Raw genomic sequence first — 23,914 nt, 5'->3', positions numbered from 1 at the left:
CTCCCTACCGTCTCCCTACTCTTTACTCTCTACTTCTCTACTCTTGACTCCCCCCTCTCTCTTAGCTTTATCTTACCTCTCTGCTACTTCTACCTCACTTCTCTTTACTCTCTAAACCCCCCGCTCTCTACTCTTTACTCTTACCTCTATCTACTCTTTACTCTCTAACCTTCTCTACTCTTTATCTTACCTCTCTCTACTCTTACTTCTTCTAACTTTAGCTCTCTTACTCTCTCTCTCTCTCTCTTACCTCTCTCTACTCTTTACTCTCTACCTCTCCCTACTCTTTACTCCCTACCTCTCCCTACTCTGTTCTCTCTTACTCTCTCTATCTTTACTTTCTACTCTTTCCTATCTTTACTTCTACCTCTCTTCTACTTTTCTCTCTACCTCTTCCTACTCTTTACTCTTCTACCTCTTCTCTCTTTACTCGTCTCTCTTTTACTCTTTATCTTACCTCTCTACATCTCTCTGCTCTCTACTCTCCTACTCTTTACTCCCTACCTCTCCACTACTCTTTACTCTTTACCTCTCTCTACTCTTTACTCTCTACGCTCTTCCTACTCTTTCTCTCTACTCTTTACTCTTTACTCTCTCCTCTTTCTACTCTTATTACTGCTTACTCTTCTACATTCTTACTCTCTAATCTCTACTCTCTTAAAAAAAAACCATCCTTCTTCTTTTTTTTTTGCTCTAAAAAAAACCTCTCTATCTCCTCTACTCTTCTGCTCTCTACCTTTTCTATACTCTCTACCTCTCTTATTCTCTCTCTACTGCTTTACTTTTATTCTCTACTCTCTCTACTTTTGACTCTCTACCTCTCTCTATTCTTTCTTCTCCTCTCTCTATCTTTTCTCTCTACTCTTTCTGCCGTCTACTTTCTTCTCTCTACTTGCTAGCTATTCTCTGTCTCTTACATCTCTCTGCTCGTCTACCTCTCTCTTACTCTCTAATCTCTCTGCTCTTACCTTCTATACCTCTACTCTTCTCTGCATCTCTCTATCTACTCTCTATTCTCTTACTCTTTACTCTCTACCTCTCTCTATTTCTACTCTCTCTACTCCTTTACTCTCTACCTCTCTCTACTCTCTACCTCTCTCTACTCTCTACTCTCTACTCTCTACCTCTCTCTGCTCTCTACCTCTTCTTACTCCTGTTACTCTCTACCTCTCTCTACTCTTACTCTCTTACTCTTTACTCTCTACCTCTCTCTACTCTCTACTCTCTCGACTCTCTACTCTCTACTCTCTTACATCTCTCTCGCTCTCTAGATCTCTCTTGCTCTCTACCTCTCTCTACTTCTACTCGCTCTACTCTCTACTCTCTACATCTCTTGCCTCTCTACATCTCGTACTCTCTGCATTCTCTACCTCCGCTGAATTCTCTCTGCTCTTACCCCTCTCTGCTCGTCCTCTCTTACCCTACCTCTCTCTCTACTCTTTACTCTCTACCTCTCTTGCTCTCTGCATCTCTCTGCCTCTTACCTCTCTCTACTCTCTACATCTTTCCTCTTCTACTCTCTACTCTTTCGCTACTCTCTACATCTCTCTACTCTCTATCTCTCTAACTCTTACTCTCTAAGCATCTCTCTCTCCCTCTTCATCTCTCTACTCTCTACATCTCTCTGCTGCTCTACATCTCTTCTGCTCTCTACCTTCTCTACTCGCTACCTTCTCTACTTCTCTCTCTGCATTCTCTGTCTCTGCATCTCTCTACTCGCTACATCTCTCTGTCTCCTAAATCTTTCTAATCTCTCTACTCTCTTGCATCTCTCTACTCTCTACATCTCTCTGCTCTCTACAGCTCTCTGCTCTCTACTCTCTCTGCTCTCTACTCTCTATTACTATCTACTCTCTAACATCTCTTGCTCTCTACTCTCTACCTCTCTCTACTCGTCTACTCTCTCTACGCTTTCTCTTACATCTCTCTTTGCTCTCTACTCTCTCTACTCTCTACTCTCTGCTCTCTCTGGCTGCTTGCAGTCTCTCTGCTTATACATCTCTCTGCTCTCTACTCTCTACTCTCTGACCTCTTTTCTACTCTTTACTCTCTACCTCTCTAAATCTTCTGCTCTATACTCTCCCGTCTCTTATCCCTGACCTCTCCTACTCTTTACTCTCTACCTCTCTTCTCTTTACTCTCTACCTCTTCCTACTCTTACTATCTTTACCTTTTCTACTCTTTACTCTCTACCGCTTGTCTACTCTTTACTCTTACCGCTCTTTAATCTACTCTGCTCTTCTACTCTCTTACTCTCTGCATCTCTCTGCTCTCTACTATCTCGTCTACCTTCTCTAATCTCTTCTACTTCTACATCTCTCCTGCCTTACCTCTCTTACTCTCTAGTCTCTTGCCTCTCTACTCTCTATTACTCTCCTCTCTTATTCTCTCTCTTACCTCTCTCTATTTTTATTCTCTACCTCTCTTACTTTTTACTCTTACCTATCTCTATCTTTACTCTCTACCTCTCTCTTTCTTACTCTCTACTCTCTCTGCCCTCTATTCTCTCTGATCTCTACTCTCTACTCTCTCTGCTCTCACACTCTTGCTCTCTACTCTTCTACTCTCTAATCCTCTCTGCTCGTTACCTCTCTATACTCCGTCTCTCTCTCTGAATCTCTTTCTACTCTTACTTCTCTCTACTCTTTACTCTCTACCTCTCTCTACTCTCTACTCTCTCTATCTTTACTCTCTACCTCTCTCTACTCTCTACTCTCTCTACTCTCTACTCTTACTCTTACTCTCTCTGCTCTCTTACTCTCTACTTCTTACTCTCTACTCTCTCTACTCTCTACCTCTCTCTACTCTTTACTCTCTACTCCTCTATCCTTACCTCTCTCTATCTTACTCTCTACTCTCTACTACTCTCATGCTCTGCATCTCTCTGCTCTCTACTCTCTCTACTCTCTACATCTCTCTACTCTCTCGTCCTCTACCTCTCTTACTCTCTACATCTCTCTACTCCTGATCTCGTCTACTCTCTGCCTCTCTCTGGCTTCTCTACCCTCTCGGCTCTCTACTTCTCTCTACTCTTAACTCTCTCTCTCTATTACCTCTAATCTCTTGTCTTGCATTCTCTCTGCTCTCTACCTCGCTCTACTCTTACAAGTCTCTCTTCTCTACTCTTCTACTCTCTCTACTCTCTACATCTCTCTACTCTTACATCTCTCTCTCTTTACTCTTACTCTCTCTGCTCTCTACCTCCTCTACTCTCTGAGATCTCTCTGCTCTGTACAATCTTCTGCTCTCTACTCTCTCTACTTCTACCTCTCTCTACTCTTACTCTCTGCATCTCTCTGCTCTCTGCATCTCTATACTCTCTCATCTCTCTGCTTTCTACATCTTCTACATCTTCTCTTACTCTCTGCATCTCTTCTCTCTCTACTCTCTCTGCTCTTCATACATCTCTTCTGCTGTCTTACTCTCTCTGCTCTCTACTCTCTCTACTCTCTACTCTTAGTCTCTCTGCTCTCTACTTCTAGCTCTCTCTACTCTCTTCTCTCTCTACTCTTACTCTCTAAAATCTCTCTGCTCTCTACCTCTCTCTTACTCTCTACTCTCTGCATCTCTCTGCTCTCTGACCATCTCTCTGTCTCTAATCTCCTCTGCTCTCTACCTCTCTTGCTCTTTCTCTCTGCTCTTCTAGATCTCTCTGCATCTCTCTGCTCTCTGCTCTCTGCTGCTCTCTACATCTCTCTAGCCTCTCTTACCTCTCTCTGCTCTTCTACTCTCTTCTACTGTCTACTTCTCGCATCTCTCTGCTTCTACATCTTCTACTCTCTACATTCTTCTACATCTCTCTGCTCTCTTACCTTCTCGGACTCTTACTCTCTCTACTCTCTTACTCTTGCATCTCTCTGCCCTCTCTGCATCTCTCTATCTTATCATCTCTCTGCTCTCTAATCTCTCTAAGCTCTTCTCTTCCATCTCTTTACTCTCTACATCTCTCTGTCTCTCTACATGCTCTTCTGCTCTCTACCTCTCTCTGCCTCTCTTACCTCTTCTCTACTCTCTACCTCTCCTCTCTCTTACTCTCTCTTACTCTCTACTCTCTGAATCTCTCTCTCTTGCATCTACTCTACTCTCTACATCTCTCTGCTCTATACCATCTCTTGCTCTCTACCTCTTCATGCTCGTCTCCTCTCTTCTCTTAACCTCTCTCTACTCTCTACTCTTCTACTCTCTACTCTCTACATCTCTCTGCTCTCTACATCTTCTACATTCTCTACTTTGACTCTCTACTCTCTATCTATCTGCCTCTATACATCTCCTGCTCTCTACCTCTTTACTCTCTACCTCTCTCTACTTCTATCTCTCTTGCATCTCTCTGCTCTCTGCATCTCTCTAGCTCTCTAAATCTCTCGGCTCTCTACCTCTCTCTGCTCTCTACGTCTCTCTACTCTCTATCTCATGCATCTCTCTGCTCTCTTGCATCTCTCTACTCTGCTACTCTCTCTCTCTCTACATCTCTCTGGCTCTTACATCTCTCTGCTTCTACGTCTCTTACTCTTCTCTTCTACTCTCTGCATCTTCTTACTCTCTATCTCTCTACATCTCTCTACTCTCTACTCTCTCTATCTCTACTCTTCTGCTTTCTCTTAGCTCTCTACATCTCTCTGTCTCTTACATCTCTCTGCTCTTCTGCATCTCTCTCTCTCTACATCTCTCCGGCTCTCCACTTCTCTATACTCTCTACCTTCTCTCTCTCTACATCTCTCTCTCTCCAGCATCTCTCTGCTCTCTCATTCTCTGCTCTCTGAATCTCTCTGCTCTCTACATCTCTGGCTCTTACCTCTCTCTACTCTCTACCTCTCTCTCTTCGACTCTCTACATCTCTCTGCTCTCTGCTTCTTCTGCTCTCTACATCTCTTGCTCTCTACTCTCTACCTCTCTTGTCTCTACTCTCTCTGCTTCTCTAATCTCCTACATCTCTTGTCTCTATCTCTCTGACTCTCTTGCCATCTCTCTGCTCTCTACATGCTCTGCGGCTCTCTACTCTCTCTTACTCTCTACTCTCTCTACTCTCTACCTCTTTCTCTTGATCTTCTGCTCTCTACTTCTCTCTACTCCTACCTCTCTCTACTCTCTTCTCTCTGCATCTCTTGCCTCTTACCTCTCTCTACTCTCTTACTCTCTCTACTCTCTACCTCTCTCTACTCTCTGCATCTCTTCTGCTCTCTACGCTCTTTCTACTCTCTACCTTCTCGTACTCTCCTACTATTCTACTCTCTAATCTCTTGCTCTCTGCATCTGCTCTGCTCTTCTGCATTCTCTGCTCTTACCTCTCTCTACTTCTCTACCTCTCTCTATCCTCTCCTCTCTGCATCTTCTGCTCTCTACTCTCTCTGCCTCGTCTACATCTCTCGGCTCTCTTGCATCTCTTGTCTCTACTCTCTCTACTCTCTACATCTCGCTACTCTTTATCTCTATCTCTCTGCTCTCTACATCTCTCTTGCTCTCTACCTCTCTCTACTTCTGACCTCTCTCTACTCTTACTCTCTGCATCTCTCTGCCTCCTTACATCTCTCTGACTCTCTACATCTCTCTGCTTGTGCATCTCTCTGCTCTCTTATCTCTCGGCTCGGCACTCTCTCTACTCTTACCTCTCTTACTCTCTATCTCTAATCTCTTACTCTTCTCATCTTCTCTACTCTCTACTCTCTATCTCTCGCCCTCTCTACATCTCTCTGCTCTTCTGATCTCTCTGCTCTTCTACATCTCTCTGTCTTCTACCTTCTCTACTCTCTATCTCGTATCTCTACTCTTCTTGCATCTCTCTGCTCTCTACAATCTTCTATCTCTGATCTCTCTCTCTCTACATCTCTCTGCTCTGCTAATCTCTCTGCTCTCTGATTCTTGCTATCTCATCTCTCGGTCCTCTACCTCTCTCTATCTCTACTCTCTCTACTCTCTACTCTCTACTTCTCTCTGCTTCTTGATCTCTTCTTCAATCTCTTGCTCTTCTACATCTCTCGGCTCTCCACTCTCTCTACTCTCTACCTCTCTCTACTCTTACTCTCTATCTCTCTGCATCTCTCTGCTCTCTACTCTTACTCTCTCTCTTCTCTACCTCTCTCTGTCTCTAATCTCTCCTCCTGCTCTCTGCTCTCTACATCTCTCTTGCTCTATGCATCTCTACTGCTCTCTGCATCTCTCATGCTCTTACCTCTCTCTACTGTCTACATCTCTCTACTCTCTACGCTCTACATTCTCTGCGCTCTACATCTCTTCTGCTCTCTACCTCTTCTCTTCTCTACTCTCTCTCTCTCTACTCTCTACATCTCTCTGCTCTTCTACATCTCTCTGCTCTCTAGCATCCTCTGCTTTTTACCCTCTCTAGCTTCTACATTCTCTCTACTCTCTATCTCTCTAATCTATCTGCTTTACATCTCTCTGCTCTTCTCCTCTCTCTATTCTCTACCTCTCTCTATCTCTACTCTCTAATCTCTCTGCTCTTACATCTCTTGCTCTCTGCATCTCTCTGTCTCTAGCTCTCTCTACTTTCTACATTCTCTACTCTCTACTTCTACATCTCTCTGCTTCTACATCTCTCCTTTGCTCCTCCTCTCTTGCTCTTACATCTCTTACTCTTACTCTCTCTTGCTCTTTACCTCTCTTGCTTCTTACATCTCTCTGTCTCTGCATCTCTCTGCTCTCTACTCTCTTGCTTCTCTACATCTCTCTGTCTCTCTACATCTTCTTGCTCTCTGCAATCTCTCTGCTCTCTAATCTCTCGGCTTCCACCGTCTCTCTATCTCACCTCTCTCTACTCTCTACCTCTTACATCTCTCTCTCTCTACATCTCTTACTCTCTACTCTCTACATCTCTCTGCTCTCTACATCTCTCTGCTCTCTACATTCTCTGCTCTTAATCTCTCTGCTCTCTGATCTCTGCTGCCTCTCTTAATCTCTGGCTTCTTACTTATCTCTCTCTCTACCTCTCTCTATCTTACTCTCTACATCTCTCTGCTCTCTGCATCTCTCTGCATCTCTCTGCTCTCTACATCTTCGGCTCTCACTCTCTTACTCTCTACTCTCTTCTTACTCTCTACTTCTACATCTCTCTGCATCTCTCTGCTCTCTAATCTCTCGGCTTCTCTCACCTTCTCTCTATCTCTACCTCTCTCTACTCTCTATCTCTACATTCTTCTGCATCTCTTCTCTCTACATCTCTCTCTCTCTACATTCTTGCTCTCTACTCTCTCTTACTCGCTACTCTCTCTACTCTCTGACTCTCGTGCATCTCTCTGCTCTCTACATCTCTTTGCTATTACTCCTCTCTGCTCTCTGCATTCTCTTGCTCTCTACATCTCTCTACTCTTACTCTCTCTATCTCTACTCTCTCTATCTTTACTCTCTACATCTCTCGCTCTTGATGCTCTCTTGCATCTCTCGGGCTCTTTAATTCTCTCGCTCTCCACCTCTCTCTACCTTAACCTCTGTTTACACAACTTTCTCCCCTTCTATCCCCATCTGTTTCATCAATCGCTCGCTATCTCTTTCTCTTCATTCTATCTACATCTCTCAGTTTGCTCTATACTCACTCATTCTCATTCTATCTATGTCTCATACACTCTATATCTTATAGTCTCATCTACTCTACTTATCTTTGTCTATTACTCTATTTCTATGTCTCATCTTACTTACTATCTAGTGTCTCATCTTCTCTATCTATGTCTCTATCTACTCTACTATCTTGTCTATCTACTCTACTATCTATGTCTCATCTCTTACTATCTATGTCTCATCTACTCTACTATCTCTGTCATTACTCTCTACTATTCTATGTCTCATCTACTTACTATCTCTCAGGGCTCTATCTATTCTCTATTCTCTCCGTCTCATTACTCTACTATCTTGTTCACTACTCGTACTATCTCTGCTATTACCCTAACTCTACTATCTATGTTCATCGACTCTATCTATCTCTCAGTGCTCAGCTTTTCTACTATCTTCAGTCTCATTACTCTACTTCTCTCAGTCTTACCTAGCTGCTATCTCTCGTTCATCACTCTACTATCTCTTACAGTCTTCTACTTCATCCCATCTCTTAGCCCTACTACTCTATTCTTCTCTGTCTTACCTACTCTTACTATCTTCAGTCTCCTCTCCTCTATTTCGCGTTCTTACCTATTCTACTAAGTTTCTCGTCTTACCTTACTTACTATCTTTCTGTCTTATCTATTACTATCTCTCAGTTTCAACTGGCTCTACTATCTTCAGTCTTACCTACGCTGCTATTCTCAGTCTCATCTTACTCGTACTATTCTCTCCGTTCTCATACTCATCACCATCTCTTGCCCTACCTCTCTACTATCTCTGTCTTACCTACTCTACTATCTCTCAGTTATTAACTCATACTATTCTCAGTCTTCATTTACTCTTATATCGCTCAGGTTCTTCATCTACTCTACTATCTCTTCGTCTTACCTACGCTGCTATCTCTCAGTCTTCTACTCTACTTATCTCTCAGTCTCATACTACACATCTCTTGCCCTACTACTCTACTATCTCTTTTACCCTACTTCTATCTCTCAGTCTCATCTACTCTACTTTTCTCATCTCATGCTACTCTAATATCTCCAGGGCTCATGTACTACTACTATCTATGTCTATCTACTTTACATCTATGTCTCATCTCTCTACTATCTATGTCTCATCTACTCTACTATTTCTCACGTCTATCTCTTTACTATCTCTCAGTCTCATCTACTCTATATTCTCAGTCTTACTACGCTGTATCTCTCAGTCTCAGTTATCTTCTATCTCTCGAGTCTCTTGACTTCATTTCCACATCTCTTAGCCCTACCATTACTATCTCTGTCTACCTACTCTACTTATCTATGTCTTCAATCTACTCTATATCTCTCAGTCTCATTCTACTCTACTATCTATGTCTATCTACTCTACTATCTAATGTCTCATCTACTTACTTCTCCTGTCTTCATCTTTCTACTCTCTATCTCTGTCTTACTATCTACTATTCTCGATGTCTCATACTTCATCCACATTCTCTTAGCCCTACCCTCTATATCTATGTCTTCCTACTCTACTATCTCTGTCTCATCTACTCTACTATTTCTCAGTTCATTTCTCTACATATTTCAGTCTCTCTACTCTTAGCTATCTTATGTCTCATCTAATCTATATCTATGGGTCTTCATCTACTCTACTATTCTATGTCTCATCGACCATCTACCTATCTATGTTATCTCTACTATCTATGTCTCATCTACTTCTACTATCTCGTAGTCTTACCTACTCTGACTATCTCTCAGTTCATCTCTTACTATCTCTAGTCTCACTCTCTTACCATCTCTCAGTCTCACCTACTCTACTCTCTCAGTTTCATCTACTCTACTATCTCTGTATCATCTATTCTACTATCTCTCAGTCTTACCTACTCTACTATCTCTGTATCATCTATTCTACTATTTTCTCAGTCTCATCTACTTGCTATCTCTCGAGTCTATTACTCGCTATCTCTCAGTCTCATTGCTCTACTATCTCTCGAGTCTCATACTCATCACCATCTCTCGAGCCACCGTACTCTATTCTCTGGTCTTACTACTATCTATCTCTCAGTTTATCTATCTCTATCTCTCAGTCTCATCTACTCTATCTTATCTCGTTTACCTACTCTATATCTCTGTCTCATCTACTACTATCTGCAGCTCATCTATAATCCCTCATGCTCACCTACTCCCCCTCAGTTTCATTTCCTACACCTTAGTCTTATCAACTACCTCTAAATCTCATTTCTAAGTTCTCAGTCTTAACTCCTACGCTTCATACTTATATATACTTTTATTTCTCCTATCATCCAGTCTTATCTTCTATCCCCCTAATTCAAGCTAGGTGCTCATGACTATTAGCATAGTAATAGCCTTAGGTTTAGATTGTAATTTTGTCAAATCAGCTCTAGTCAGTCGAGCATATCAGGCAGTTATTTTCGAAGTTGTTTCTAAACCTTCATTCGTATGCCAGCAACTCTGCAGGCACTTGTGTAGTTAATTGCACAGGTACATCACGTTGGTGTTTTTCGAGTTTTGCGCAGTACTCCTTGATTTTGTGTTAAGTGCAGATAGACGATAGAAAGAAAAGTCAGAATTAGGGAGTTTTTATATATAACCATTTATTGCTATATAATTGTAGAACTTGGAAATTCGTTATAATAAATATTTATTTACAAAATCAACTTGCTTCATACTTATATAATTTTGCATATTCACTCTCTATTCTAATCTAGTCTTCTACTCTCCCTGCTCTCCCGCTCGCGCTCGCTTTCAGATCTACACACGTTCCCGCGCTGTGTCTACTCTCGCTCACTGCTCTCTCATGCGCAGTATCGTCTCTCTCGTGTCGCTCACACTCTTCTAAGCGTTAGCTAGCTAGGCCTACGCTTCCTAATGCTAATCTTCTCCCCTATCTAACTCCCCCCTCCCCTCCCCGCCCCACCTTGACCCTCCTTCCCCCTCCTATTCCCTTCCCCTCCCCCATCGTGCCATTCACCCCCTCCCACCTCTGTGCCGTCATCCCCTCCCTCCCCCTTCACTACTGCTTTTACTACCGGTCATGCTCGTGTCACTCTTGCGGCTTTTCAATCGTCCCTCTGAAAAACCTACAACAGCCTACAATTTTTTTATTGCAACATACGATTTGCCTAAATTACAGTTACACGAATCATAACGAAACATGAAACGATCAATTTGCTTCCAATCTCGACCATAGCGTCACCAGTTGAAACTGAACATTTCTGTTGACGTTATTTTGCTGCATATTACGTAATTGCTGACAAATAGAGCAGTATGAATTTGAAGCGGAGTTGAATTGGCTTTAACGTTAATAAATTGGTTTAAATGCTAGTAAGTTAAGTGTTAACGTCTCGTAGGCGCCAAAGTCCCCGGCACGCGAAACTCGAACTAAACCGCGCAACCGAATTTTCCACGCGGTTAACAACATATAGACACAAACACCCGAGTACATTGTACCTGAGTAGGGGCCTACAACACGTATAAGATTGTAGCTAGGTATATATATAACCGTTATATATCACACACGTATTTATATATATACGTACACTGTATATACCCTTGTAGCTAGGACATGAATATTGTAATTGCGGGGAGTACGGTTGCGCGTTACGCACGCCCTACGTATCGCGCTCGCCCTAGCGTCGACGACGTCATTCAACCTATGCGATTGTGCCAGGGTAAACCTGCGAGCCGGACACCCCAACCCTAACTCCCACACTCTTGGTAGGGGGGAGGTGTGATTTCCCATGCTCTGACCAGCCTAGGTGTTGTCTCACCACCCTGGCATCTTTGTCATTAAATATGCTAGTTGAATACTGAACATTGAACTGCTGACGTCTAAAAACGAACACGATGAAAAACTACTCTGGCTTCAATTAACAACACACGGATACATTACAAGGCAGTTTCACATTAATGTAGTTCGTCGTTGCAATAACAGTCTTGGCTTCAACGATTTCATGCACTCACGCCTCCCGTCAGCTTGATGTGTCTAGATGTCTGCACAAATGTCCTTTTAGACGATTTGGTGGCTCGTTGTGGGCGTGTGCTGATCCGTGGGTGTGGCAGTGTTACGCAGCTTCTCAACAGAAGTGAGATTGAAGTCCTGGTTCCTTGTTCCTTGTTCCGGTTCCTTCCTGGTTCCTTGTTCCGGTTCCTTCCTGGTTCCTTGCTCTGTAACAACAGTAAAGACAAAAATGCAATGATTACATGCGAGATTATTAATGCGTAAGTATAGGTGATTAAGTTAATGAGCAACCCGGTAGGAGGCATTATAACGGATTATTTCAGTCAACACATTTATGGATATTTCTTATAATTCACATTCCCTATGTCCGATTCCAACTATAACAGTTCAGACAGACCAAATTAATTTGATAAAACCATAAAATTGGAAATTTTGATAAACAACAAAAAACGCCCTTCTCTCTTTCTCGACACACACACACACACACACACACACACACACACACACACACACACGCATGAACGCACGTACGCATACTTTCACACACGCACACATATATGTATACATCCCCTATCCCTCTCTCTCATACTCTCTCACTACATGCTGCTCCTTAATTACAACACGCCCACAAGACACGCTTTTCCCTAAAATATGGACAGGAACTAGGCTGTGTATTGCTGGTCTAAATGACAAGCATGCATGGAGTGAATGGAGGAAAAGACATCTTGCCCTCCAATCCCAGCCTTATGACTCAACACACTGGCACCAATTATCCCTCATCTATCATGACAGAACATGTATAGAGTTGGTTGAAATTGGTGAAAAACGTTGTCTGCCAACCAACGTCTTACATTGATCACTGAATTTGAATACAAACACGTTATATAAGATCTATATATATGCCAATTCACTTGATTATTTTTGCTTGTGCTGCTAGTATTAAACATTACAAGTCTTCGCTATCTTTCTTGGTGTCACTAGCAGATATTTAGTGGAGAAAGGATGTTTGCGTGTCTATTTCACCTTCTCGATACACAGCAGTATCTAGCAGGAAGCAGCACTCCTTTAGCTGATGTTTGTTCTTCCTCCAATTAGGTCAATGCTGTGTTCAGTCACTTGCCCACTCCATTACATTAGACATCTTCACCGTAACCCTGGCCATGAGAGCTAAACAGGTGCTATTAGTCCAGTTAGCCAAAATGTTTGACCCTGCCAATGCTTAAATTACTCTTAAACCTTTTTTCATGGAAATGCTCTATCCTATATAGTTTAGGAGAAGCTGATTAGCTTGGTTGCTAACTGATGCAACGTTGAGCATTTCTTCGGAATCAAGAAATGGCGCGCCGCCGTCGGATCTTGGTATTTTGCGTCAATTTACAATTTGGTGTATCTCGATGCCCTAGCAGTGTACATGCAATACATCTTTTTAAGGGGTTTCGAGGGCAGGGAGTCCAGTTTCTGGAGTTACTTTTTCTAAGATATGGCGGTTCAATGTCAGGTGAAAATCACGCCCGTCAACGGTCAAAAATAAGACACTTTAATGTAAATTTTCACTGCTTCATAGATAGTATATATAGCGCTTGACAACTACGACTTGAACATTACGAGACCCAAATGGCATGATAAAACCACCCACACCATGTCATGGAGTTCACCCAGCATCCATGCCGGCATCATTGAGCACAAGAAACATTGGTGTGATTTGCAGCTCACGCATCCTCGAGTCAGAAACACGAAGATTATCTCTCACCGACTCATAGCCAATTCAGGCTATACAGTGCAGCACTACACAGGACCTTCCAAGCTGAATTCCACTCTGATTCCAATGAAAGCTCTGTCCGCCCCAGAAGAGTCACAGCTTCAATCCGATGAAGTCAGTTTCAGTCAGCAGCGGGGGGGGAAAGGGAAAAACGCCAGCCTGGCCTGTCGCCTAAGTCATTCGAGAGTGACAAGCCTGTCGAGTGGGCGCTAGGCTTAAATGCTCCAGGCAAGCAGCCGACTCAGTGGCGCGGCCTTTGCCATAAGCCCAAAGCACTTTGATGGTGTTTGGACGATGACTTCGATTCACACCTTAGCCTCTCCCCAAGACACCGTATCTGACTACGCCCCTGTATCTCGAGGAGGACTCTCAAAACTTTTCGGCGATTGCCCAGTTACCACCCACCTCTCTGTTGATCTGCCAACTATATCGACTCACATGCCTTAGTCCAATGAAGAGACTCAGCGCTGGACCAACCGTATACTTCACCCGGGCTGATGCACATTCTCATGGTTTCCTGGGCTGTTATAGGGACACTGATGAATGCATCTGACGTGGACGTTCTCAATGAGCGCCAGCGTTGGTGGCCATTGACCAGCATTCATCACGGGAAAGACCTGAACAAAGGCTCTACGCCGCATACCGATCTCATCATCGCCGTGTTGACCTGCAGGAGTTTCTACTCAAATGGTGCCAAGACATACAACGAGACTGAGCTGACTACGCTTGGAGACACGCCAGAAAAACACTAACCCGGGAAGCTTGGCGTGCTTCTTCATCAACGCCGACACTGCTTGGCGCCATGTTCCTGCGTGGCAGAGCGGAATGGTTGACTTTCTTTCGCTCCAGCCCAGCACTGTTTCCTCAGGCGCAATGCTGCCGTTATTTCTTCGCAGCAGGTCACCAAATTATGCCGCTAATGAGCTGGTATGTGCGGACAGTAATGGGAGCACCTCCCCAGCCGACGTTGCCCGCGGAGAACCTTACTGGCAGGCGCACATAGTCTGTCGGCATTCAATGGCGGGACCGCGTGCCAGCAGATCATTTTCGTGCGAACAGAGCATATATTAAGCGAGGGAAGGCGTATCTGGAGGTATGAAGCGACATATCGCGGAGGCGCCGAGCAAGTGGTGTGTGGGTCAACAGTTTCAGTGTGTGTGGCCCACCTCGACATCGCCATGCGAGAATAATATGTACAGGTGAAGCTTGGGGATGAGAAGAAGCCACGATGCGATCGAAGTGGCATGGAGAGGAGCAAGCAACAAGCACAAGGAGCCGGAAGGAGATGTGGGAAGAAAGAAGACAGCGCATTTGAGGTTGAATCGACGAGGAAGATCGCAGCAGAGCTGGAGAAGTTACACTCACCCCTCTCAAACGAGCAGCATCCAGTCTCTCTATATACACTCTGCAATGGCCAAGGGTCCCGCGAACATTGATATATGCTTCCAGGATGCACTGACTATCGGGACGTGAGCAATAGCAAGCCAGTTCTCCCCGCTTCACTACTAGCATGACTTCCACAAAAAACCATAAAGAAATATGCGTCAGATCATGGAGGCCACTCAAGAGGCAGCTCACTGTCAAGGCAAGGCCATCTACCGACATCGAGACGACTGTTTAGTCGGCTACTTCTGGTCTTTGGGGCCAGCAGTGCGAGCGTGGCATCTATCCAAACATCTTCCAGTTGAACTGTAGTCAGTCCCAACTATCCCGATTGATGAATATTGATTTTGCAGGAAGGGCCAACAAGGGGTGCCGTTGCTCGTCAGTGCTCTCGGTTGTTTCTGTCAAGACTCCACCTGCTCCAGACGTTGGGTGTTGGCTTGACACACCTGGTCACCTGACGCGGACTCTTGCTCCTCATCTCTCCTACCCGTTGTCTCTCTCTGCTCTCTCCCTTCGCTCGGGCGCTTCGCCTTCGGACCGCAGAGAGATCTGCGCTGCAAGCTTTGGGCCTCGACTGCGCCCACTACCCCCCTGGCCTCAAGAAAATAGGTCCTGTATCCGTACAGGTATAACAAACAACAGCTTCCTAGCGCATAAGGAGGCCATGCAGCAGATGAGAAGAGAATAGCCAAGGGAAGTGCGGTGACTCCAAAACACACTCCCTTCCATGCCGACAAGCTATTTTCTTCACATGCCACGAACCAGAGTCTGCTCAACAACATCCTGATGCGGCTTACTCCATTTCCACACAAACATCCAGCTTGTTAACAAGCTGAACTGCTTCGTCACCACTGTGCTGAGGCAGACATCACTCTCTGCAGCCGACATGCTGAATGCGGCAGCAGAGCATGCCCAGACAATCGCATCGCTCAGTGATGACACATGAGTCTCGTCCTTCCTGGTGTACTGCGACATCAAGGGCAATGCGGGTCATTGCTAAGATCAAAGAGAAAAGTGGAATGGTGATGTCCTGCGATATCAACAAAAACTGTGAGAAAGGCTGTTTAGGCCCCAGAAAGTGCCAAGCAGCTTCTCGGGTGTCCATGCGTGTCAGGCTGCGATACGGTGTCGATACCCCTTCGCGAAAAGGAAACAGTCAAGCACTCAAGCTCCCTGCGAGATTGATTATAACCAGGGTCTGGATCAAGTGCTTGGAGAGCTTGGCGCGACCCAGTGCTCAACTCCAACAGCGACAGCAGACAAGCCTTCTTCTTCCCTCTCTAGGACAGAAGAGTTGTACGACATGAATGATGCAACGTACTTCGCCTCTACCGCAGCCAATCAAGAAGCGCCACACACTAAAGAAACTGCCACCCGGACCTTGACGTCAACCTGCAAAGCTGCATGTGCTCCGAACTCACTCAGCATGCTACTGTGGAAGGCAGCGCAACAACGTGACCCACCGTGAATGAAAGCTCTACATCTTACCAACTGTTACCTGACTCCACCATCACAGCGACCATCTCAACAGCGCCAGTTCGCTCCCCAAAGCGCTCCTGGATTGTTAAGTGAGCTAGCGCAGCTGCAAGCGCAGAGGGCAAGGCAATTGCAGGGGGGAACGTTGCAGCGTAGCAAACGTGGCAGCCTTTCATGGCACAGACATCTGCAACGTGGCGAGGGAGGAGTCGCCTGAGGATGACGACAATGCGAAATCGATGATGATGCGGTATTGAGGAGTACAATGAGAGATGAGGAGTCATAGAGGATTGTGACAACACATGTTTATTGTGATACTGTTTAAGGCTGTTTGTTTTTTCTCAGTTGAAATATGCCATATCTACTATTGTGAAGCGTGAAATTTACATTTAAAGTGTCTTATTATTGACCTGTTGACCCTTCATTTTACATATGACGCTTGACCCCATAGTCCAAAAAATAACTCCAAAATGGACTCCCTGCCCTCGAAAGCCCACCTAAAAAAGAGGTATTGCATGACACTCTAGCGGCATCGAGATCACGAAATTGAAGAATGGAACCAAAAACTGCGAAGATGAACGGCGGCGGCCACTTGAATTCCAAGAAAATGCTCAAACGATGAGCACAAGGTGCAACCAAAGCTAAATGCAGCCTCTCACTAACTATATAAGAACACATTTTCATGATAAAAAGTTTAGAGTAATTTCAACACATTGCTAGGTCCCGATATAGCGACATAATAGGGCCGGCAGAACCGACTACTATGCTTTGCCCAAGGACACCCTGTAGCTAAGGGTGGCAGAGGAAGCTTATCTCCTCACTAGTGACTTATGAAAGTCACTCCCTTCTCCAAACAAACTGAGATAAAGTGTCTTGCTCATGGGCACAAGGTGGGACTCCGAACTCCAGACTTTTCAGCCTGAAGTCCTGAGTACTAATCACTTAGCCGCTGCTCTTCCCAGGTGGCTCTTGCACGGCGATGACACCGTCTCCATAAGTAGTTGGTCTTGGTGGTAGTGGAGTTGGTGGTGGTGGAGCTGGTGGTGGTGGAGTTGGTGATGAAATTAGCAGCTCATCACTGGATCATCTTTTTGCTGTTAGTCTTTGTTGATGGATCTCAGATGGAGGGAATCATACATTCAATGGTTGGTAAAACTTATAGCTTGGGTGGAAGAGGAAGCTCACCTTCTCATGAACTTATGAAAGTCTTTCCTCTTCCATAGGATATATACATGTGTCGTATATCTCTGCATATATATTATGGAATCAGGCATAAACTTGGTTGGGTAGTCTTCGTCTGATGGCCAGCAAGGTTGATGTGACAGTGAGTCATGAGATTGCATGCAACTGGTATTAGAACCGAGCAATACTCTTTATTCTTCTTGACTGGTGATGAAATTCCGCCCATTGAGGTTCCCACTTGAGAGACGATGTTCCGGGTTGGTGACATTTCAAGCCGTGTAGTGAGTCGATAGATAGATCTGCCTCCATATGAATGATGTAAGCTGGACAATGGTGTACATCATCTTCTGAGATGTGGACGCTATAGCAGTTTCCACCTGATCATTTGATATCAGAGTCAGACCAGCTCACTTGAGATTCCCATGGCTGACATATGAAGACATCTAAACAGCAACTGCATATAGCCCAAATTATTAAGATAAGTATATGGGGAATTCCACAAAAAATGTTCACTCAAGTAAAAACATGAATTGCCTAGTTTATTATAGATTGCTTTTAAATTAAGTCTAAATTTCCATATTTTAACTCATACTGACTTTCATCATAACACAGATGCTGAGGCTCACTGAAAACACATTAAAAAAAATTGAGGTACACGTCTTTAAAGTGATACAATTGTTTATTGCTTAAGTAAGTAGGGGCCTACACGTTGTTCAAGTAAGAGTTATGTGTGGAATTTCACTGTAAAATGTGAGCCTTCCACAACCACAGGTACTCGCAAACGCAGCTGAGTACGCAGTAAACAAATCCATGTTTAACCCTCCTCTTGAGGGTCAAAAGGTTATCAGACACTTACTCTTTGCACGTCAGCGGAAAGTACATTTCATGGTCCTTTTAATAAAGTGATAAAAATGTTAGGTCAGCACTGAAACAAAAAAGATTTTCACTATGTCCGTTAGTCCATGTCCTCAGAAAATGTCTGATATCTGACCTTTCCCCACTGCCATTTGACATGTGACCTCCAATTTCGCGCTGGTGATGGGTTTCCTCCCCATCACACTATACATCGAATATTAAGAGCGTAGGTCGAGCCGTTGAGATATGTGCCGCAATTCCGCATTTCCTCCCATACCGTTAAGGGGGAAATATTCCCCCTCAATTGACACATTATGACCTTTGACCCTTGACCCCCCAAATTCGACATGCTGAGTCTTTTTCGCCAACCCCCCCCCCCTGATGTCCCGAACATCAAGACCGGTAAGATTTGTGCCATAACTGTTGACGGACGGACGGACGCACGGGCAGACGGGAGCACGGACGGACGGACGCACGGACGGACATTCATGCGATTCTAGAAGCTGCATCTAACTTCGTCAGCTGAGCTAATAAATTGGATCAACATTATTGAAATTATAGCCAAAATTCTATGAGTGTTATAACGTAATACCCGTTAACACGCCAGGGGTGCTGTATGCCATCAGATGGTGCTGTTCATTGGGCACTATACGTATCCGGACAACTACCCCTTGGACAACTACCCTCCGGACAACTACCACCCTGACAATTACCCCCTAGGACAACTACCGCCTGGACAACTGCGACCCGGACAACTACCCCTAGGACAATTACCTCCTAGGACAACTATCACCAGGACAATTACCCCTAGGATAATTACCCCCCTAGCACAACTACCACCCGGAAAACTACCACCCGGACAATGACCCCATTGGACAATTACCACCTGGACATTAATATCGCAGTATTTCAATCAGTTCTACTACTAATGTTAATGGGACACAATCATCATGGTCTATGCATCCACACAATAACATGAATTGGTTGAGGAAATGTACATTACACTTACAGACGTTCCTATAACGTTGTGAGAACGTTGCACAATATTTGACAGAAATAACGATAATAAAATTTAAATTCCCTGCAATAATTAATAAAGGTTTTATATTAACATACGATATAGGATATACAGGCGTTAATTAATTATAGAAAAATACGCGGACATCCTAATAACGTTTTTGAAACGTTACTGCGTAACGTTGTGAGAAGGTATGAGTGTAACGTTCGTATGGTACGTTTTTGGAACCTTGCTACAACCTTATTCGTGACATAACCAAACTACAACATTCCAGCAACGTTAAAGAAACGTTGTGTTAGCTGCAGTATCTGTATAATAGCAACTTTTTTTCGATTATGTTTTCTGGCAATAATTTTTCAAAATAAAAACTTTATAAATCTGTACTCGTGGTAGTAATAATATGGTGGGTAAATGGGTAAAATGGTCGTGAGAGGGTAATCATCAGGTTGGTAATAGTCCGATGTGTATTGTGAACGCGCCATCATTATTGTAGGCCTACGGATAGTAATTTTCCGTAATGGTAATTGTCCGGGTGGTAATTGCCCCCTTGGTAATTGTCCTGGGGGTAGTTGTCCAGGTGGTAATTGTCCGGGTGGTAATTGCCCGGGTGGTAATTGTCATAGGTGGTAATTGTCCTAGGGGGTAGTTGTCCGGGTGGCAGTTGTCTTGGTGGTAGTTGTCCTAGAGGGTAATTGTCCGGGTGGTAGTTGTCTGGGGGGTAGTTGTCCAGGGGGTAGTTGCCCTAGAATCGGCACTATATCAGAACTTCTTCAGGATTTCATGTAGTACTCATGTGCAAAGTTTCACAATTCTACCCAAAAGTGCACAATTCATGTTCTTATCCGCTGGACTAAAACGCGTGGTGCTGTTGATGTTATTACTCGCTTACCAAATACATAAATATAGTGTGTATTTTTATGTTTATATTTATGTGTAAGTGTGCGTAAGTATTTATTTAGCATTATATTTTATTGAAACGCTCCAAGTGCCTGTGGTACAGACGAGTATGATGGCAGGAGCCGGATCTGCATTGCTAAGCTAACCTACATAACGGCAGCATATTTCTGAGGATTACTGTAACTGCAGTAATATTTCACGGGAAATGCCAGGGGGCTGTTGTGAGAAACGTTTCAGTCGCAATGCTGCTAGTCATAGTTGTAACTTTTCCCACGTGTTTTTTTATAATAGTACTAATCATTATCATAGAGCTACGGTGTTTATGGCAATAGCCGCCAGCAGCTAAGCAGACACGGACACGAGAGAGGAGGAGGGGGAGATGACATAAATAAACAAAGGAAAATAAAAATGAATAAGACTCAGTCTATAGCTCACCGCTACCCACTTCATTACACAGCCTGTCTGAACAATAGTAGCATATTTCAGAGCGGTACTTACTGTATACGCCATATTTTTCGCGTATACAGATATTTTCGCGAATTCAGACTTGACGGACAATTTCGCGAGTGGTTAATTTCGCGGTCGGTGAATTATGAATTATTCGGTATTATTCGGTATGAGATATTCGCGTGTTGTTATTTTTGCAGTCGGGGACGCGTTCGCGAAATTCGCGAAAATTTAACCACCGTGAAATTTACATCGTATACAGTAATTGGTGACATTGCTATTCGATGAAATAAAAGCTAGAAGTAGGTATCGGTATGACTCTAGACAAGAGATGTGTGCTCAGCATAAACAGACACCTGTCTATAGAAGACATTCTTAGTGTTTTATTCTAAGTGGCAGTTATAGTCAACCCACCTCTGTAGAACTGCAACCTGTCTATAAGAGAAAGGACACACGGCGTCTCCCTAGGGTGGCCCTTACACACAGGTGTTATATAGTGTACTGTCTGTCATACCTTCTGCTATGCAGCGCTCGTCAGATGTTGTAGTCTGGTGGTCATGTTAGAAAGACTCTGTTCAAACGCTGCGACGACGTGACCCTGCAAACCAACAAGCACCACGTGAACATGAGCAGTGCTCAGATGCACACACACGCGCACGCACGCGTACGCGTACCCACGAGCAGATTACTGTAACGGTGAACCAAACAAAAACAAAAGAATTCCGCAACATGAAATCTAGAACCACACGTACACGGATTCAATCGGATTTTACACCGTCGCAAAACCGCATCTATACTGCAAACTATGAAAACGAGACTCTCACATTCCTTTTATTTCATCGCGCATGCAACACCTTTTTTGGAAAGTTGCTTACATGAACCGCTCAGTACGTAAATCTTAATTGTAAAAATAGTAACATCGTTCTTGCAACTCGCGAGTTACACGTATCCATGAAAAGCCCCACTGTTCACTAGCAGCTTCTGCGCTTACGTGTAATGTACGTAAAATTAATTACTCCTGCGCTAATGCATAGCTACTAAATCAATACCATCATTTCATTACAACTATTAGCCTGCCACGCATATAATATAAATTAAGCGTTTACGACTAGCTATCCAATCGACAGTCTGGTGTTAAAATGGTACACGAGACAAGCGAAACTAATATACAGGTAATCGTTAAATCCAACAAGTGACTGTTTGTCTAGACGCATAATTCCCAAAAAAGATTAAACATAACATAAAATATTTATTAGTAGGCCTACTGCATTTAAAATATTTGAACCTAATTCTAATAGCATGAAACAAGAGAGAAAAATGGACTCTAATCTTTTGTAGCTTTTGTAATAGCTTTTGTAATTTTGGAAGCTGTCAAATATTTTTGACCTAAAGTGAGTGAGTGTCTATATGCGTAACACACACGCACGCATGCGCACGCACGCACGCACATACACATATATACAGGATATATATACACACATGTATACATAGTGTAGCCAGCATACCAGACAAAGCTTCTCCCATTCTTTGCCATCAACGTCAGATCTAGAGAGAATTGCTTCCATCCTGTACGTATATTTATATAATACTCTGCCCCCTATCGTCTTCTCCTGCCCCTCGCTATCGTTTATTTGTATCATTCTGTGTCTCTCGCCATCTCTTTCTCTTTCTCCCTGCATCTATCTCAAGCTCACCAGCTTACTCGACGAAGTGTGCTCAAAATTTGCTTTCGCTCTATCGCGGAATCTCTTTCTTTCTCTCCCCGTTCCCCCTTTGCGTTTCACACCTCTCTTTCTCTCGGTTTGTCCTATTCTCTCGCACCCGTACTTCCCTCTTGCAGATGGTATCGCCCACGACATCAATAGTATGGCGGATGACCACCAGGTGGCTCACGCGCGCACACACACGCGCATAAACACGCGCACGCACACGCGCGTACACACGGCGCACACACACAAGCGCGCACACACACGCGCATAAACACACGCGCGCACACACGGCGCACACACACGCGTATACACACGCGCACACACACGTATAGACACATGCGCACACACACGCATAAACACGCCCGCACACACATGCCCATACACACGAAACACACGCGCACACACGCGCGTACACATGCGCGATTACACACACGCACATACACACGCACACACACACGCGCACACAGACGAAACACACGCGCACACACGCGCGTACACACGCGCACACACGCACGCACACGCGCCTACACGCGCGTACACACACGCGCACACACACGCACATACACACGCGCTCACACACGCACATACACGCGCGCGCACACACGCGCATACACGCGCGCACACGCGCGCACACACGTGCATATAGATGCGAACGCACGCGCACGATGTGTGCGTGCGCTTGTGTGTGTGTATGTGTGTGTGTGTGTGTGTGTGTGTGTGTGTGTGTGTGTGTGTGAGAGAGAGAGAGAGAGAGAGAGAGAGAGAGAGAGAGAGAGTGTGTGTGTGTGTGTGTGAGTGCGCGCGTGCGTGTGGGTGTGCGCGCGTGCGTGTAAGTGTATGTGCGTGAGAGAGAGAGAGAGAGAGAGAGAGAGAGAGAATGAGAGAGAGAGAGAGAGAGAGAGAGAGATCGAGACGAGAAAGAGAAGAGAGAGAGAGAGAGAGAGAGAGAGAGAGAGAGAGAGAGAGAGAGAGAGAGAGAGAGAGATGCAATAAGAAGAGCTTTAATACATAGCTTTCGATATTTATCACTTTCATTTTTGTTATCTCACCAGACCTCATGGTATCTCTCATAATTACTGTTTTTAAAATAGTCTCCTTCACATATTTTTTCCATTCTTTCTTATGTTTCGAACCAATAGTCATAAGTGACATGGTACTTGTGTCATACTCTTTCAAGATTTCTAAAACCTCATTTGCCCAATTACTTCAAATTTCTTTAATTTGTTCTAAAAATACTCTTTTCATTAATCTATTATTTTCTAACTTAATAATGTATTGCAATAACATTAACTTTTTATAACTTATTCTATCTTTTATTGGTATTATTCCCATTTCTATTCTTAGAGCCTCTAGTGGTGTCGTGCTGTGCGCTTGGAGTATCCTTCTTAAACATTCATTTTGGAAATTCTCTACCATTTTTCCTCTTCCTTGGTGAGATTAGTCCGAGTTTCGCTATTATTTAGTAGTGACGGCACTACAGTGCATTCGTAAAGTTTAACACGTGCTTCCATCGCATAGTTTCCAAAATTTTGTTGATTAGCCAATAATAGCCATAGATATGACTTCACTCATCATAAATCGACCTTTATCTGTTCTGTGTTTTATCATTTCTTTATATCCTCCTTTTTCACTTAAAATCTCGCCTTTAAGTATGTATATTTACTACATCTTTTTATTATTTGA

At 43.9% G+C, this 23,914-nt stretch overlaps 1 protein-coding gene across 1 annotated transcript; it reads right to left on the bottom strand.

Annotated features, from left to right (window-relative positions):
- Window positions 1-825: 825 nt before the first annotated feature.
- LOC106812879 (stress response protein NST1-like) lies at window positions 826-5,269 on the bottom strand (the record flags this gene model as incomplete). Its single annotated transcript, XM_014816877.1, is given in 4 exon segments — window positions 826-888; window positions 3,636-3,674; window positions 4,203-4,262; window positions 5,201-5,269. Coding segments are annotated over 4 exon segments (231 nt in total), but the record flags the coding sequence as incomplete, so codon positions are not given.
- Window positions 5,270-23,914: the final 18,645 nt, after the last annotated feature.

This window comes from Priapulus caudatus, unplaced genomic scaffold (genome assembly GCF_000485595.1).
Source record: "Priapulus caudatus unplaced genomic scaffold, Priapulus_caudatus-5.0.1 Scaffold696, whole genome shotgun sequence".
NCBI lineage: Eukaryota > Metazoa > Priapulida > Priapulimorpha > Priapulimorphida > Priapulidae > Priapulus > Priapulus caudatus.
Note: the sequence above shows the minus strand (reverse complement) of the source record. Positions and strands in the feature narration are given on the sequence as shown.